At 47.1% G+C, this 18501-nt stretch overlaps 1 protein-coding gene across 1 annotated transcript in view; it reads right to left on the reverse strand.

Moving 5' to 3' along the window:
• LOC116332064 (protein unc-80 homolog) overlaps window positions 1–18501 on the reverse strand; it is a 69600-nt gene that overhangs the window by 28960 nt on the left and 22139 nt on the right. The window contains exons 18-25 of the mRNA XM_039606302.1: window positions 16808–16971; window positions 13930–14028; window positions 13494–13702; window positions 7482–7588; window positions 7195–7348; window positions 1089–1261; window positions 781–993; window positions 562–697 (exon numbers count right to left, since the gene is read on the reverse strand). Of these exons, the coding sequence (XP_039462236.1) occupies window positions 562–697; window positions 781–993; window positions 1089–1261; window positions 7195–7348; window positions 7482–7588; window positions 13494–13702; window positions 13930–14028; window positions 16808–16971 (1255 nt within the window). The remainder of the gene's footprint in view (window positions 1–561; window positions 698–780; window positions 994–1088; window positions 1262–7194; window positions 7349–7481; window positions 7589–13493; window positions 13703–13929; window positions 14029–16807; window positions 16972–18501) is intronic.

Genomic DNA, 18501 nt, shown 5'->3' on the forward strand with positions numbered 1-18501 from the left:
TTAAAATGATTTACAAAACATGGAGGAAGCCAATGAGAACTGATAAAGAATCAAATCAGTAGATTCTTTTTAATTCCCATCCCTGTTATTTAAAAGTTTATTGAAAGCAGTGAAAAACTGCTGCTCTGCTCAAAGCCAACTACAGCAAGCCATTTTGCAACCCACCTCCAGCTCCTCATTTTTATGCTCTCTGACATTTTATTAGTGCCATATTCTTGGTCATACTAAATAAAATCTTAAATTTGATTGTAAAACACACAGTGAGCCATATGACTGATATGAATACTGTACGAGCTGCTGCATTTTGCACAGCTGGAGGTGAGCAAGGGACTTTTTATTTTTGCCAAAACAGATGAAAATGTAGAAGTCAAGTCATGAGAAAACAAATGAATGAGAGTAATGGTTTGAGTTTTTATGTGCTTCTAATTTGGAGGACGGCATTGGTTTGCAGGCCTCAGCAATGTGATTTCTGCCATCCAGTAGCTGAAACCACTCAGACAAGCTAAAACAGCAGCAAGGCCTTTTTGGGTCACCAAAGTAACAGACACTGTTCTGACTCACTGTCATCTAAATAGTCTTCTTCCTCGTCTTCTTTCCTCATCCTGCGTTTGGTCTCTTCATCGTAAATATAACCCAGGATGTTGGCGGGGCTCTCACTGTCTGAGTGGCAGAGTTCGCTGAGCCTCGTGCCAATCGCCTGAGCAGATTTGACACGTTTACAGTTAATGAAGCCTTTTTATAAACTGTAACCATAAACAATCTTCGACACGTTTAACTCACGTCTCCCCACTGGCAGAAATGCTTGGCAGCGTTCCACTGGAGCTTCTGGTTTCTTTTATTGCCCACAATAGGCGATCGGCCCCTGGACAGCCCTCTCTTGGTGATGTTTACGTGGTGGCCCTTCATCCATTCGGGCCAGTTGCCACGATTACAGCGGTGGACAAATCTGGCACATTCGAGGAAAAGGGAGGCCCTGGCCACAACTGGGGCTTCCTAGAAGAACAGAGAAATAAATAGGTGATAGCCTTTGAAAGCTAACAGCGACATCTTTACTCTTGTTTCATTATTTTCTCCAAAGTGAAACGCACGAGGTCCAGAGCAGCGGCGAGGATGGAGGCATCTGGTATGGTTCCCGGCTCGCAGCAGTTCAGGAGAAACTGGAAGCGTTTCATACCCTGACGGATGGCGCCCAGATTCACTACATTCTTGTTCTTCATGGCCTCCTGACTGGCTGCAAGACGCTCCTGGAAACCGTGAGGTCCTGAAGGACACCGTGAGGACCACAAGAGAAGAGGTATAACAAAACCCATTTGAAGAACAGTTCTCGTTATAGACTCGCTTGTTTGCACACTAAAGGTTAGACATAGAAATTGCATGAAGCAACATCACCATCCGGGACATTTAACAAATAGCACTGAGCTGACAGATGAAGCTGAGTGAGAGATGACACACAGCCATCGGCAGGGGTTACACCTGAATTTTCAATTGTATAAGAATAGTCACAAAAAACAAGATGAATTTAAGGGCCAAAGATATTTTCAGGCACCTTTCTCCGGCATCTTCTAAAAGGAACTACAAATCTCATTGAAATGACAGGCGTAACCACAGCCGCACAGAGGAAAGCTGTATGTGGTCCACCAACACTCCAGCACTGGAAATACCACCAGACGTCACCACAGAAGAGACGGAGAGAGCACTGACAGCGTCATGCTTGACGTAGCACAGAGACACGCTCCACAGCAGAAAGATGGTTTCATAGATATGAGTTGTTGTGAGACACCGCCCGTCCTCTTTTTTCACCTTTGGGTGAAAAGGCAGAGGAGAGGAACCAATGCTGGACAGAACAGGACATGCACAGTTGGAGAGAAGGGAATGTAGACCTATTGGGATAAATGAAATGCTTTAAATTCCTTATTATTATAGAGCTAAAACTGTCTTTGGAAGTTAGAAGTTTGGTTTCAGCACATATATATGTCTGGCTTTGGGGTTTTTGTGGCAACACAACTTTTCACAACTTTTGCTCAGACATTGTTCAAAAATGTACAGAAATACTCAATATATTTATGAGTAGACATATATCCAAATGAATGTAATTATAATATTTATTTTAAGCTAGTTGTTAGCTATATTGTATTTTATTTTACTGAGATACCATTTTTACCATGTGTTAGAGTATTGTGCAAAACGTTTTGAGTCATCCCTCATTTCTTTATGTCTTGCTAGGAAAATGGGAAATAAATGAAGTGATTTATTGGAACTTTCAAAGGAAGGACATTCAAAGCTCTTCTCTGGATGTTGGTTGGTCTGGGTTCTGGGGAGGCCAATCCATGATCCAAGATGTTTCACTGTGTGTTTTTATATTCAGGTATTAGTGTTGCTGCATTGGCAGTGTGCTTGGAATCATTGCCATGCTTCAAAATTGTCCTGTGTCAGGTTTTTAATGGATTTTTTCTTAGTTTTTAGTTATATATTTATCTGCTGTAGATTTTTCATCCATTTGTCCAGTTTCCTCAAATTTTTTAAGGACACACTGCACACCATGCTGAGATATGTAAAGTTTCAGCTAATAGCTCTTTGGGAATCACCTTGTTGGTACAAAAATACTGTTTTATGCCTGTCAAACTTTGCTCTGGCATTTTCAAAGATTCAGCTTGTTCCTGGTTGTTCATGGGATAAATTACATATTTTTGTGACAGGCTGTTAGTAACAAATTGCCTAAAGATACAATTTAGAATTAGTTCTTTGCTAAATTGTCTATTTTGTGTAGACACAACACTGGTTAACCTTTGACCTAGGTTTCTTTTCTATGCTTGAATGGTTCATAGGTCAGTGTTAAGTGTCTTAACAAACAAAAACATCCATCCATCCATCCATCCATCTTCATCCGCTTTATCCGAGGCCGGGTCGCGGGGGCAGCAGCCTAAGCAGAGAAGCCCAGACCTCCCTCTCCCCAGCCACCTCCTCCAGCTTATCCGGGGAACACCAAGGCGTTCCCAGGCCAGCCGAGAGATATAATCTCTCCAGCGTGTCCTGGGTCTGCCCTGGGCCTCCTCCCGGTGGGACATGCCCGAACACCTCACCCAGGAGGCGCCCAGGAGGCATCCTTGTCAGATGCCTGAACCACCTCAACTGGCTCCTTTCGATGTGGAGGAGCAGCGGCTCTACTCTGAGCCCCTCCCGGATGGCCGAACTTCTCACCCTATCTCTAAGGGGAGGCCAGCCACCCTTCAGAGGAAGCTCATTTCTGCCGCTTGTATCCGCGATCTCGTTCTTTTCGGTCACTACCCACAGCTCGTGGCCATAGGTGAGGGTAGGGACGTAGATCGACCGGTAAATTGAGAGCTTCGCTTTTACACTCAGCTCCCTCTTCACCACGACGGACCGGTGCAGCGTCCGCATCACTGCAGCCGCAGCACCAATCCATCTGTCGATCTCCGGCTCCCTTCTCCCATCACTCGCGAACAAGACCCCGAGATACTTGAACTCCTCCACTTGGGGCAGGAACTCATCCCCGACCGGAGTGGGCACTCCACCCTTTTCCGGCTGAGAACCATGGCCTCAGATTTGGAGGTGCTGATCCTCATTCCCGCTGCTTCACACTCGGCTGCGAACCGTTCCAGTGCGAGCTGGAGGCCTTCACCTGATGAAGCCAACAGAACCACATCATCCATAAAAAGCAGAGATGAATTCTGAGGCCACCGAGCGAAAGCCCTCCGCCACTTGGCTGCACCTAGAAATCCTGTCCATAAAAATTATGAACAGAACCGGTGACAAAGGGCAGCCCTGGCGGAGGCCATCACCCACCGGAGCGAGTCCGACTTATTGCCGGCAATGCGAACCAAACTCTTGCAACGGTTGTATAGGGATCGAATGGCCCGTAGCAATGGGCCAGACACCCCATACTCCCGCAACACCTCCCACAGGACACCCGAGGGACACGGTCGAATGCCTTCTCCAAGTCCACAAAACACAGGTAGACTGGTTGGGCAAACTCCCATGCACCCTCGAGTATCCTTGAGAGGATAAAGAGCTGGTCCAGTGTTCCGCGACCAGGACGAAAACCGCATTGTTCCTCCTGTATCCGAGGTTCGACTAGCGGACGAACTCTCCTTTCCAGCACCCTGGCATAGACTTTCCCAGGGAGGCTGAGGAGTGTGATCCCCTGTGGTTGGAACACACCCTCCGGTCTCCCTTCTTAAAGATGGGGACCACCACCCGGTCTGCCAGTCCAGGGTACTGCCCCTGATCTCCACGCAACATTGTAGAGGCGTGTCAACCAGGACAGCCCTACAACGTCCAGAGCCTTCAGGAACTCGGGCGGACCTCATCAACACCAGGGCTCTGCCACCAAGGAGTTGTTTAACTGCCTCAGTGACCTCGCCCCTGGAAATTGGCGGGTCATTCCCTCATCCCCAGACTCTGCTTCCTCCTCGGAAGGCGTGTCAGTGGGATTAAGGAGGTCCTCAGTATTCCTTCCACCGCCTGACAATTTTCTCAGTCGGCGTCAGCAGCGCTCCGCCAGCACTATACACAGTGCAGGTAGAGCACCGCTTTCCCCTCCTGAGACGCCTGACGGTTTGCCAGAATCTCTTGAGGCAGTCCGAAAGTTTTTTCCATGGCCTCTCCGAACTCCTCCCACACCCGAGTTTTTGCTTCAGCCACTGCCCGAGCCGCATTCCGCTTGGCCTGTCGATACCTGTCGGCTGCTTCCGGAGTCCCACAGGCTAACCAAGCCCGATGGGACTCCTTCTTCAGCCTGGTGGCTCCCTTCACCTCTGGTGTCCACCATTTGGTTCGGGGTTACCACCACGGCAGGCACCAACCACCTTGCGGCCGCAGCTCACTGCAGCAGCCCGGCAATGGAGACGCTGAACATGGTCCATTCGGACTCAATGTCCCCAGTCTCCCTCGGAATGCTGTTGAAGCTCTGCCGGAGGTGTGCGTTGAAGATCTCACGGACTGGGGCCTCTGCTAGACGTTCCCAGCACACCCTCACTACACGTTTAAGTGCACCGGGTCTGTCCAGCGTCCTCCCCGCCACCTGATCCAACTCACCACCAGGTGGTGATCAGTTGACAGCTCAGCCCCTCTCTTTACCCAGTGTCCAGAACATATGGTCGCAGGTCTGGTGATACGATTACAAAATCGATCATCGACCTGCGGCCTAGAGCATCCTGGTGCCACGTGCACTTATGGACACTCTTATGTTCGAACAAGGTGTTCGTTATGGCCAAACTGTGATTTGCACAGAAGTCCAATAATAAAACACCGCTCGGTTCAGATCAGGGAGGCCGTTCCTCCCAATCACGCCCCTCAGGTCTTGCTGTTGTTACCCACGTGAGCATTGAAGTCTCCCAGCAGGACAACAGAGTCTCCAGATGGGGCACCTTCCAGCACCCCCCAGGGACTCTAAGAAGGCTGGGTACTCTGAACTGCCACTCGGCGCATAAGCGCAGATGACAGTCAGGACCCGTTCCCCGACCCTAAGGCGCAGGGAACAAACCCTCTCATCCACCGGGAAAAACCCCAACGTACCAGCAGCAAGCCGACGGGATATTAGAATACCCACCCCAGCCCAACGCCTCTCACCAGGGGCAACTCCAGACTGAGACAGAGTCCAGCCCCTCTCCAGGAGACTGGTTCCAGAGCCCAAGCCATGTGTAGAGGTGAGCCCGACTATATCTAGCCGGTACCTCTCAACCTCACGCACTAACTCAGGCTCCTTCCCCACCAGAGAGGTGACATTCCATGTCCCTATTGCCAGTCTTGGCAGCCGGGATCAGTCCGCCAGGGCTCACGCTCCTGGCCGCCGCCCAGCACACAATGCACCCGACCCCTATGGGCGCCTCCTGCGGGTGGTGGGCCGGGAGGATGGGCCCATGTCTCCTCTTCGGGCTGTGCCCGGCCGGGCCCCATGGACTAAGGCCCGGCCACCAGGCGCTTCGCCCTCGGGCACCCTCCCGGGCCTGGCTCCAGGGCGGGGCCCCGGTAACCCTATCCCGGGCAGGGTAAACTGTTCCCTCGATATTCTCTTCATAAGGGTCTTCTGAATCGCTCTTTGTCTGGACCCTCACCCAGGACCAATTTGCCATGGGAGACCCTACCAGGGGGCAAAAGCCCCCAGACAACATAGCCCCTGGGATCCCTGGGACACACAAACCCCTCCACCACGACAAGGTAGCGATTCACGGAGAGGCAAACAAAAACATTCCTGTGAAAATGATCAGGACTGAAAATGAGTGAAAAAGCAGCCAAAGTCCAAAAACCACTTTGAAAGATATTCAGAAACCCTGGAGACCTATTGCTTCAAGAGTCTGGCTACTTGGAAGCAAAATATAAAGAAATAAGGGATGGCTTAAGACTTTTGCAGAATGCTACATATTTGTTGTGTTTTAAGGAAATTTTTACATGCTGTTAAGGAACAAAGGAATCTTCTAGCTTTTAGATAGTTTGTCCCATCTTCTTATTTTTTATTTGTTTATAGCAATTACATAAATCACTTTAAAAGGGCCATTCAAGCAGTCACCAAGTGTCACTTCACTAGCATGAAAAAGTAGAGGGAGCAAAGGCATCCTGAACTTTAGTCAGTAGTATTGGGGGAAATGAGGCCAGTGATTCATATCATGTAACTCTTGAGAACTTTTGGGTGATCTTCGTCATCTGGTATATGTACAAAAGCGAGACGTAAGTACCCTCAGGGTGTGAAAAGCAAAGCCAATGTGAAAATTCTATAAGCCTGCATTCTTTTAATGAACACTAGGGGGCGATACCTACAGCTACAGAAAGATTTAGTGTCCTATAGAAGCAGCTCTCTGCCTCTGACCTCGGTAAACGTTGCCAAGTTTGTCAGTGATATTGACCCATTTGCCCTTCCTGTTGTTTTATATTAGCTTTCTTTTCTGGAAGTTTTTTCGTTGCAGACCTTTCAGAAAATGATCACTCTGACTTGACACTGTGATGGGTTGAAAATTCACCCATCTGGATTAAAAGAGCGTAGCAGGCAGCTATCTGGCGGGGCTGACATGGAGAATGGTGGACGGCAGCACTGTCAAAAGACCACGACTTGCGAGGCGAAACAAAACACGACACCACCAGCAACAAACAGAGGCGAGGACAGAAGAAGAGAGGAACAGACAAAGAACGATGGGGGCATGGGGTGGGCGAGGGGGGCACCCCAGGGTGGGGGAGGTCTACCATCTTTCTCTTCTGTGTGGTGAAGCTTGGATGGATTCCTCCTGCCAGACCTCCATTTACCGAGCCGCTTGAAGAAATTCTCCTCCTCGTCCCTGCCGTACTCCGGCCCTACAGCGCCACCTTCAGACAGCTTCACTGCACTAGTGAACTTCACCTAAACACACATAAACACATCCGCGCATATCAGCTGGCAACGCAGAACAAATAAAACCTCTGTTTGCTCAAAAAGACGGCTGATTTGAAAAGCTGCGACACACTACGGTGGCTTTCAGTGGCAGCGAGCTGACCTTTGAACTCTGACGTATGAAGGAGAGTCGATCCACCGAGCTGATATCCAGCAAGTCCTCGACGCCGTCAGTCAGTCCAGAGAGAGAGGAGCGCTTCAGCCAGTTCCCTGAAAACATACAAATAAAAAAACACTGACATGAACATCCAGTATGTATGGTAATAGAGAGGTAAATCTATCAGTTGGGTAAGTACACTGGGATTATGTATGCATGCACACCAATGGGTAGAACAGGGAACAATGCAAGGGCATTCACTCATTGTTACTGCACAGACACACACATTCAGGGTGTATAAAGATTCACAGAGATTCACAAAGATTCACAGAGTCATTCAAGGAAGTTACAGATGAAGAACACTGAAACTAAACTGACCTTCTTGCTTGCTTTTAGCTGTGTTTGCAAATGCACTTTTATGATATGTTCAAAGAAGGAGGTGCCATGTGAATACAGTATATAGACAATTTTCATAATAAATAGAAGGGAAGTATAATTACTATGCTACCCTTAACTAAGTGAAAACCTATAACACTTATAAATAGCCAATACTGCACTAGGGAGGAAATTTGCAAATAAAAGCTTAAAACTAAACCAATTTTCTCTGCTAAGCTAAAGTTAGGGTCTGGTTGTGTTTTATATTTTTATTTAATCACATTTCAGCAATTTAGTGGATTTAGGCACATGGACGCAGTTGTGACAAAGTTCAAACTGAGCCCCAGAATGAGGGAGAAAGGTGATTTATGTAACTTCAAATGTGGCATGGTTGTTGGTTGTCAGATGGGCTCTTCTGAGGTTTTCAGAAACAGCTGATCTGCTGGGATTTACAGAGAATTGTCTGGAAAAAAAACAGAGTGCGCAGCAGTGCATTGGGGGAAATCGTCTTATTGATTCAGAGGCCAGAGGTGAATGACCAGACTGCTTCTAGCTGATAGGAAGGCAACAGCAACTCAACTAAAAAACTTGTGACAACTACTGTATGCAGATGAGCATCTCAACAGTGGCAGAAGACCTCACCCGGTGTCACTCCTGCCAACTGAGAACAGGAAACTGAAGCTAGCATTTACACTGGCTCAACAAAATTGGACAATAGAAAATTGGAAAAATGTTGCCTGGTCTGGTGAGTCACAATTTCTGCTGCAACATTTGGACAGCTGGGTCAGAATTTGGTGTAAACAGCATGAAATAATGCCTTGTATGAATGTTTCAGGCTAATGATGGTGGTGTAAGCATGTGGGGGAAATTTTATTAGCACACCTTGGGGTCCTTTGTACCAGCTAAGCAAACTTTAACGACCAAAGTGTTAGGGTTAGTGTTGAACACAGTGTACTCATCTTCTGATGGCATCTTCTAGCAGGATAACACACCATGTCCCGAAGCTCAAATTATCTCAAACATCTCAAACTATAATGATGTGTTGATTTAACCTTTTTTTCATGCTCAAATATTCTTATATAAGAATTTATATAAGAATTTCATATATTACAGACCTCAGACAGTATGAAAAAAATTGTTATGCTCTGTTCTATCTCTGGTAGGTGTAGCTTGAGTTGTGTTGGTATATTGTTTTGGTTAATTTAAGCTAGAAACAGCCCACTTGATCTTAAGTAGGGCAGACCAGTGAACATCTCATTTCTACCTGTGTAAATAAGTTTAATTGCACATTTAATATATATATATATATATGTTTATATATTTATATCTTAAGATAAGAAAAAGAAGTGCAATTTCAACGGTATGTCTCAGTTTTTCTACGTGATAAACAAATACTGTTGTAGTAAATCAAAGAAAATAGTAAGCATGACCTTGTGGGTTTAAATTGTAACAAATAAAGTGTGAAATTACAGCTCATTGTTCAGACTGTGCTGTAATTTTAAAACAGAATTTTGTTATTTATTTATTTTTTCAATTGTGTTTCATTGTTAAAAATATAAGAATAAAAAAAGAGAGATTTCTAACAAAAAGACCCCTATGAAAAGACCGAGGGAACAGTTCACCCTGCCCGGGATAGGGTTACCGGGGCCCCGCCCTGGAGCCAGGCCCGGGGAGGGTGCCCGAGGGCGAGCGTCTGGTTGCCGGGTCTTAGTCCATGGGGCCCGGCCTGGCACAGCCCGAAAAAGGGACATCGGGCCATCTCCCTGCAGGCCCACCACCCACAGGAGGCACCGTAGGGGTCGGGTGCAATGTGAGTCGGGCGGCAGCCAGGAGCAGAGGCCCTGGCGGACCAATCCCCGGCTACCAAGACTGGCAACTGGGACATGGAATGTCACCTCTCTGGTGGGGAAGGAGCCTGAGCTAGTGCGTGAGATTGAGAGGTACCGGCTAGATATAGTCGGGCTCACCTCAACGCATGGCCTGGGCTCTGGAACCAGTCTCCTGGAGAGGGGCTGGACTCTGTCTCAGTCTGGAGTTGCCCCTGGTGAGAGGCGTTGGGCTGGGTTGGGTATCTTGGTATCCCCTCGGCTTGCTGCTGGTATGTTGGGGTTTCTCTCAGTGGACGAGAGGGTTTATTCCCTTTGCCTTCAGGTCGGGGAACGGGTTCTGACTGTCGTCTGTGCTTATGCGCCGAGCGGCAGTTCAGAGTACCCAGCCTTCTTGGAGTCCCTGAGTGGGGCACTGGAGGGTGCTCCTCCTGGGGACTCTGTTGTCCTACTGGGAGACTTCAACACTCACGTGGGCAATGACAGTGAGACCTGGAAGGGCATGATTGGGAGGAACAGCCTCCCAGATCTGAACCCGAGCGGTGTTTTATTATTGGACTTCTGTGCAAACCACAGTTTGGCCATAACGAACACCATGTTCGAACATAAGAGTGTCCATAAGTGAACACAGCACTAGGACACTCAAGGCCACAGGTCGATGATCGATTTTGTAATCGTATCACCAGACCTGAGGCCATATGTTTTGGACACTCGGGTAAAGAGAGGGGCTGAGCTGTCAACTGATCACCACCTGGTGGTGAGTTGGATCACGTGGCGAGGGAGGACACTCGACAGACCTGGCGCACCCAAATGTACAGTGAGGGTGTCTAGCAGAGGCCCTGGTCCGCAAGATCTTCAACTCACACCTCTGGCAGAGCTTCAACAGCATTCCGAGGGAGACTGGGGACATTGAGTCCAAATGGACCATGTTCAGCACCTCCATTGCCGAAGCCGCTGCACGGAGCTGAGCTCGCAAGGTCGTGGTGGTAACCCCCCGAGCCAAATGGTGGACACCTGAGGTGAGGGGAGCCACCAAGCTGAAGGAGGAGTCCTACCGGGCTTGGTTAACCTGTGGGACTCCGGTGGCAGCTGATAGGTACAGGCCAAGCAGAATGGCGCGGTGGCGGTGGCTGAAGCAAAAACTTGGGTGTGGGAGGAGTTCGGAGAGGCCATGGAAAAAGACTTTCGGACTGCCTCGAAGAGATTCTGGCAAACTGTCAGGCGACTCAGGAGGGGAAAGCGGTGTTCTACCTGCACTGTGTATAGTGCGGGTGGAGTGCTGCTGACTTCAACTGAGAAAATCTTCAGGCGGTGGAAGGAATACTTCGAGGACCTCCTCAATCCCACTGGCACGTCTTCCGTGGCAGAAGCAGAGTCTGGGGACGAAGGGGATGACCCGCCAATCTCCGGGGGTGAGGTCACTGAGGCAGTTAAACAACTCCTTGGTGGCAGAGCCCCTCGGGTAGACGAGGTCCGCCTCGAGTTCCTGAAGGCTCTGGATGATGTAGGGCTGTCTTGGTTGACACGTCTCTGCAATGTTGCGTGGAGATCAGGGGCAGTACCCCTGGATTGGCAGACCGGGGTGGTGGTCCCCATCTTTAAGAAAGGGGACCGGAGGGTGTGTTCCAACTACAGGGGAATCACACTCCTCAGCCTCCCTGGGAAAGTCTATGCCAGGGTGCTGGAGAGGAGAGTTCGTCCGTTAGTCGAACCTTGGATACAGGAGGAACAATGCGGTTTTCGTCCTGGTCGTGGAACACTGGACCAGCTCTTTATCCTCTCAAGGATACTCGAGGGCCCAACATGACCACATATGTTTTGTGGACTTGGAGAAGGCATTTGACCGTGTCCCTCGGGGGGTCCTGTGGGGGGTGCTCCGGGAGTATGGGGTGTCTGGCCTATTGCTACAGGCCATTCAGTCCTTATACGAGCATTGCAAGAGCTTGGTCGGCATAGCCGGCAATAAGTCGGACTTGTTCCTGGTGGGTAATGGGCTCTGCCCGGGCTGCCCTTTGTTACCGATTCTGTTCATAATTTTTATGGACAGAATTTTTAGGTGTAGTGGCGGAAGGCTTTCACTTCGGTGGTCTCAGGATCTCATCTCTGCTTTTCGCAGATGATGTGGTCCTGTTGGCTTCATCAGGTGATGGGCTCCAGCTCGCCTTGGAACGGTTTGCAGCTGAGTGTGAAGTGGTGGGAATGAGAATCAGCACCTACAAATATGAGGCCATGGTCCTCAGCCGGAAAAGGGTGGAGTGCCCACTCCGGGTCAGTGGGCACTCAGCGGGTCACTGCCCCAAGTGGAGGAGTTTAAGTATCTCGGGGTCTTGTTCACGAGTGATGGGAGAAAGGAGCGGGAGATCGACAGACTGGTGCAGCGGCTGCAGTGATGTGGATGCTGTACCGGTCTGTTGTGGTGAAGAGAGAGCTGAGTGTAAAAGTGAAGCTCTCAATTTACCGGTCGATCTACGCCCCTACCCTCACGAGCTGTGGGTAGTGACCGAAAGAACGAGATCGCGAATACAAGCAGCGGAAATGGGTGTCCTCCAAAGGCTGGCTGGCCTCTCCCTTAGAGATAGGGTGAGAAGTTCGGCCATTCTGAAGGGGCTCAGAGTAGAGCCGCTGCTCCTCCACATCGAAAGGAGCCAGTTGAGGTGGTTCGGGCATCTGACAAGGATGCCCCTGGGCGAGGTTTTCTGGGCATTTCCCATCGGGAGGAGGCCCCGGGGCAGACCCAGGACACGCTGGAGAGATTATATCTCTCGGCTGGCCTGGGAACGCCTTGGTGTTCCCCCGGATAAGCTGGAGGAGGTGGCTGGGGAGAGGGAGGTCTGGGCTTCTCTGCTTGGGCTGCTGCCCCTGCGACCCGGCCTCGGATAAGCGGAAGAAAATGGATGGATGGATGGAACGAGATGTCTAAAGCAGTTAGTAAAAAAACAGGAACTTTCCATCATTTAATTTTTTTAATCTATAAGTTAGTTACTTTGGTATAGCATGATTGAGGTCATTATCAATAAAGATAAAGCTGTAAAACTTATGACAATACAGTTAAAAGTCCAAAATCTACATCATCGCTCACATTTTCCAAAGCCATCCAATGGGGCTGGATTAGAGTGTTTGCTGAGCTGATTTTGGCCCCTGGGCCTTATGTTTGACACCCCTGCTTTATGATGCGAAAATACAAACTTAGTCTAACATCACCCTAAACATGATCCCTAGGTTTTAACTTTCTTAATTTAAAGGTGAAGCTTATTTGCTTCCCTAGAGCAACGCATGCTAAATAAGCATGTACTCTCTTCATTTAAAGCAGTTTTTTTTCCACAGGTCTGCAAACATGCTAGGGGGTTGGGATAATCAACACAACACAGACATGGTACGGATACAGTATGAAGATGGTTCCACATCGACATACGTAGGACAGAGAGAGTGAGCGGTAGGCGAACAGTCCTGCGGCATGCTATGGCACAAAAAGGAACACAAAACAGACCAAAGAGATGAAGTGACTTGGCCTCAGGGCAGGCAGTGCCACAATGTTGAACACATAAAACACATCATGTTAGAGGGGATTTCAAAGTAAGAGCAAATGCAATGAGATATGGTTGTTGAAATGTATACCACTGCTCAATAACAGGATGATTTCTAAGTCTTCATAAGCACACATAACCTTAGGCTGCCTAATCTTTTGCAGAAATACTGTTTTTGAGCTTTTCTAATGTATTCTCGTCACTTACTAGGTGGCAAAAGCTCGCTGTAGTTTTAAAAACCTTTATTTTGAACCTACCCACAGACTTCCTTGGCTAACAAAGGTTGCTCTTACCGATAGGCAGCTTCAACTTCTTGCGAAGCGAAATGCGACGGGATCTGGATCGCGAGCGGCGGTCAGTGGTGGTGCCAGAGTGTGCGGTGGTGCACTCTGAGGTGTCTTGCTCCGACTGGCTGCTGGTGTCACTGGCGGCGCTCTGCGACTTGAACATCTTCCTCCAAAAATCCTTCCTGCCCAGCAGAGCACCCGGGATCTGTTCTTCACTAGAAGCAGAGAGAGGATTAGAGGAAAGGTAAGCACAAGGACAAAAAATTTCCCACAAAACACTTTTTACTTGTTTTTTATTTTACAGGATGTTTTGGTATAAACTGAATGTTTATCAGAGGGTTAAGAGGGAGCAACAGGAAGAGCTTTTTCTACTTTGAGCAGAGAAATGGCAGCTGAGCTCGACGGAGATGGTGCTATATGGAGAGGTGAGGCGGACACTCACTGTTCGGGTGTCTGGGGGGGTCTACTGGAGATGTAGCTGCGACACTCGTCTGCAGTACTGGACACCTGACCCTTCTCCCCGGACACACCCGCCTCTGACCTGCGCGCAAACACACCCCAACACACAGACATAGCGCTCAGGCCACCAAGGCTGATTCAAGGCTCCATACTGACCTGTAATTTAGGCATCGCACTACTTTAATCTTCACTGAACTGATGTCTTTTACATATTTTATTTCATATGAACTGTTAAAAAATTAAAGGAACACATTTTATTCAGATTATAGCATTCAGTAGGTCAAACTTGTAGGATCTGGTCAATTTAGTAGCACAGTGTCACTACTCATTTAGTGTCAAACTAAATGACCAGACCTGGAACCTATACAGGTTGCACAGGTAGTCCAACTCCTTCAGGGGACCACATCAATACGTGCCATTGGCTGAAGGTTTGCTGTGTATCCAGCAGAGTTTAAGAGCATGGAGGAGATTCCAGCAGACAGGCAGTTACTCTAGGAGAGCTGGACAGGGCCATAGAAGGCCCTTAACTCAGTAACTGCTCCTGCCATAGCCCTTCAAAATGACCGCCAGCAGGCCACTGATGTGAATGTTTCTGACCAAACAGTCAGAAAAAGACTTCATGAGGGTGGCCTGAAGGCCTAACATCCTCTACTGGGCCCTATACTCACTGCCTGGCACAGTGGAGTCCGATTGGCATTTGCCATAGAATACCAGAATTGGCAGGTTCACCAATGTTGCCCTGTGATTTTCACAGATGAGAGCAGATTTACCCTGAACTCATGTGACAGATGTGAAAGGGTTGTTATGCTGCCTGTAACATCGTTCAGCATAACCAGTTTGTTTGTGGGTCAGTGATGGTCTGGGGAGCCATACCCATGGAGGGATCCACAGATCTCTCTAGGCCAGGGGTGTCAAACTCCAGGCCTCGAGGTTTTAGATATCACCCTTGGTCAACTAATCAAATGATTAGTGCATTAATAGGCCTCTGGAGAACTTCAAGACATGTTGAGGAGGTAATTTAGCCATTTAAATCAGCTGTGTTGGATCAAGGACACATCTAAAACCTGCAGGACACCGGCTCTCGAGGCCTGGAGTTCGACACCCCTGCTCTAGGCAATGACACCCTGACAGCTATTAGGTGTCAAGATGAAGTAAATGGACCAACTGTCAGATCCTACGGTGGTGCAGTAGGTTCTGGGTCCCTCCTAGTGCTCAACAATACCCGGCCTCATGTGGGAAGAGTACAAAGGCAGTTCCTGGAGAATGAAAGAATTGATACCATTTGTGTTTAGGCAATAAAATTTCGGTAAAACAGACTAGCCTGCCGTATAATTTCTAGGTTTAATTTTCGTTTACATCAAATGATGTAGCCTCCTTAAGTTTCTAACACATTACCCACCCAGTCCACATCAATACAGACATCCAGATCTGATGATTTTTCAAGGTGTTCCTTTAATTTTTTCGAGCAGTGTATTTTACTTAAAACTTCTTCCAACCAGTGCCTTCTAACCATACTTTATATATAAAAGACAGACAAGCCGCAAAATGCATTATTTCTAATGGCCAGCAGGGAATCAAAAAGAAGTCAGATTGGAAAAGTCTATGAGAAAGTAACCCTCCTTCTCTCTTGATCCAAGACCTCAGTAACTACTTTTCTGATGAGTTCATGATGAGGTCTCATTCACTAGCTTGAAGTTTATTGCGTACAGTTGTCCCTCGCTATAACGCAGTTCACCTTTCGCGGCCTTTCGCGGCCTCGCTGTTTCGTGGATTTAACAGCGCATTGTGTTCTGCGTCCTGATCGGTTGCCATGTCTCCTGTACAGTACAGAATGCGTCCAACTTGTCAAATTTTTCTCCCCAACAAACACAACAATGTTGACGAAATGTTTTGCACCGTCAAAGGCACCTGCAGATGCCTTTGGTTTCATTCTATAATACTTGACTTATTTTTCTACGACGGTTTGAACTTCAAGAGTGTTTAAACGAGAGAGAAAAGTGTGAAAATGTTCGTGCCTGTGTGAGAAAAGTGTATAAAGTGTGTAGTGAGGGGTTTTACAGCCTTAAAACATCTAAAATAAATGTAAAAAATAAAGTTGGCTACTTCGCGGATTTCACCTATCGCGGGTTATTTTTAGAATGTAACACCCACAATAAACGAGGGACCACTGTACATTATGATGGTCATTTAATAAACGGGGTCACAATTAGAGTGAAATAGATGATACATGAAGATACCATATGTCCCTGGGTTTGTAAATGACATCCAGCCCTTGGTTTTGAGGTCCAGTTTAAGAAACAAACAAAAAACAAAGATGACAACAATGAAGCTTCAAAACAAAAATCAGCACGATTGTGGTGGCTGTGTCCATCTTTTATATACAGTCCATGATTCTAACTAGAAACTGAGTGCTACAGATACAAAGAGTCTGCTGTCTGTGCAACTGTAAGTCTATGCCTTCTATATGGGCATGCCACCGCTTCACAGCCAGCAGTCATGTGACTTTGTAGCCTCGTGAAAATAAAATAAGTCAGAGGTAGTTTATTCTCTTCAGTGCCATGGCATGTGGTGGCGGCTGTCAGATAAAGCAGCAAACACAGCTGAGCTGCCTCCTGGCAGGGCTACCCAGAGCGCTAACAGCCACATTATTTAGGAAATAAGAACATCAAATCAGTCACTCAAGCAAGAAAAACAGATGCAGACAGGACAAAAAAAAAAAAAAAGTCAAGCAGTGATGAGAAGCATAGCTCTGTTACCTTTTACAAGGTGATGGGCTTTAAATTTGTTAGTAATGACTGCAGCAAGACATTTATTTTTCACTGTGAAGTCACATTAAGACCATTTCTAGCCACTGAGTGTACCTCCTGGGACCGGGCTGTTTGGTCTCCTCCTTCTCATCGGGTTTCTTGGTGGTGGTGACTTTCTCTGCGCTGTCCAGGAGCGCGCTCAGTGCCACCCTGCGGAACACGTTTCCGTGGGCCTCTTTAATGAACTGGACCAGCTGGCGGATGTCACAGTACAGACCCTGGGAAAGGACAGAGAGTGACAAACAAAGTGAGAGCAAAAGAATGTGTGAAAGAGAAAAGAGAGAATCAGCAGCCAGTATGAACAGTATGTAATTTTGTGCAAATGTGCACGGTGTGCGGGAAGAGGCTTGTGTTTTTGTCAAGCCACCAGCTCCAGCTTGTGAGTGGGTGGCCTCTGATTTCGTGCCATAACAAAGCCTGCCTCGAAAAGTGTGTCATCCTCCGCCAACGTACACCACTCACGCCAGCCTAAAGGCTCTGCAAGCACCGCAGAGAGGCCGAGGTACTTCAGTGCTTTCAGACGAAGGATCCAAATACACTTATCAAGGGTGCATGGGATATTTGATAACAATTCTGAGTATTGTGGTGATTTTTAGACCTTAATATGGATATAAAAGTGTGAAAAAAAATATTGTTTTCAGTTGAATTCAGCACAAATTTAAGCAGCTTAAGTATATACCTTAAGACACTTACTGTGGACCACATTTTAACTAAGTTAAACACAATCTAAGATGTCATAAATGTAACTTCATCTGAAATTTCACTTTTAAGACAACTGTATATTGTTTAATTAGACATTAGGTTTAAAAGAATTGCACTCCATATGCAGTTTTGCTAAAGAGCATTTGGAAATTACATGAATTATATGAAATTAAAGTAGTTTATAGCTATAATTTGCACGCTAACACTACATTTCAGCTCTGGCCTACAGATTAGTGTGCTGTGATCATGTTAGTGACTTCCTGCTTTATTATGTTCATCAGTTAGGAGACAAAAAGAGACAGAAGCTTTCTCTTCGCCACCCTTTCTGACTGCCTGCCCTAATCAACCCCAATTAGTTTCAGTTGTGATTTGTAGTCCAGTCACTTCCCTCTACATATATAGTCTCTTGCTCTTTCAGTTTGTCAGATTGTGTTTATCATCTTTGTTTGTGTATAGATTTTTGCTTTTTTGAACCATCATACTTGTGCTATCTGATTCTTTTCCGTATGCGAGGCAGTTTGAAGTGCCTGTGTAGCTGATGGATGCTACACAAATCAGCTCATCTTGACTTGACCTTGGCCTGAAAGAAGATATATAGCTATTATGAAACACTCTTAAGGAGGAACAGCAGATATCGTGTCAGACATAAAAAGGGGAAAAAACTGTGTCACACAGAAACCCAGTGTTTTTAAACTCTGCTGATGCATAAAACCTCTGTACAAAAGACAGAAAATGGTGCGGAAAAACTAAACTGTATGTTTAATAGAGTCTGGTGCAAGCTCCCTTCAAAATTTTCTAAGAAAATGAAAAGTAAAACATGTGCAAACATACATGGAAATACAAAACATAAGGCAAAAACTGAGTTTTTACAATTCTAACACGCTTGAAAGTCAATATTTGGTGTGACCATCTTTATTCTTCAGCACAGTCTGAACTCTCTTAGGCAGCTTTCTTGTCATGTCTTTAAGTAGTCTTCAGGAATAGTTCTCCAGGCTTCTTGAAGGACATTCAAAGCTCTTCTTTGGATGTTTCTGCCTTTTGTTCTG

Source organism: Oreochromis aureus, linkage group 23 (genome assembly GCF_013358895.1).
Source record: "Oreochromis aureus strain Israel breed Guangdong linkage group 23, ZZ_aureus, whole genome shotgun sequence".
NCBI classification, from domain to species: Eukaryota; Metazoa; Chordata; class Actinopteri; order Cichliformes; family Cichlidae; genus Oreochromis; species Oreochromis aureus.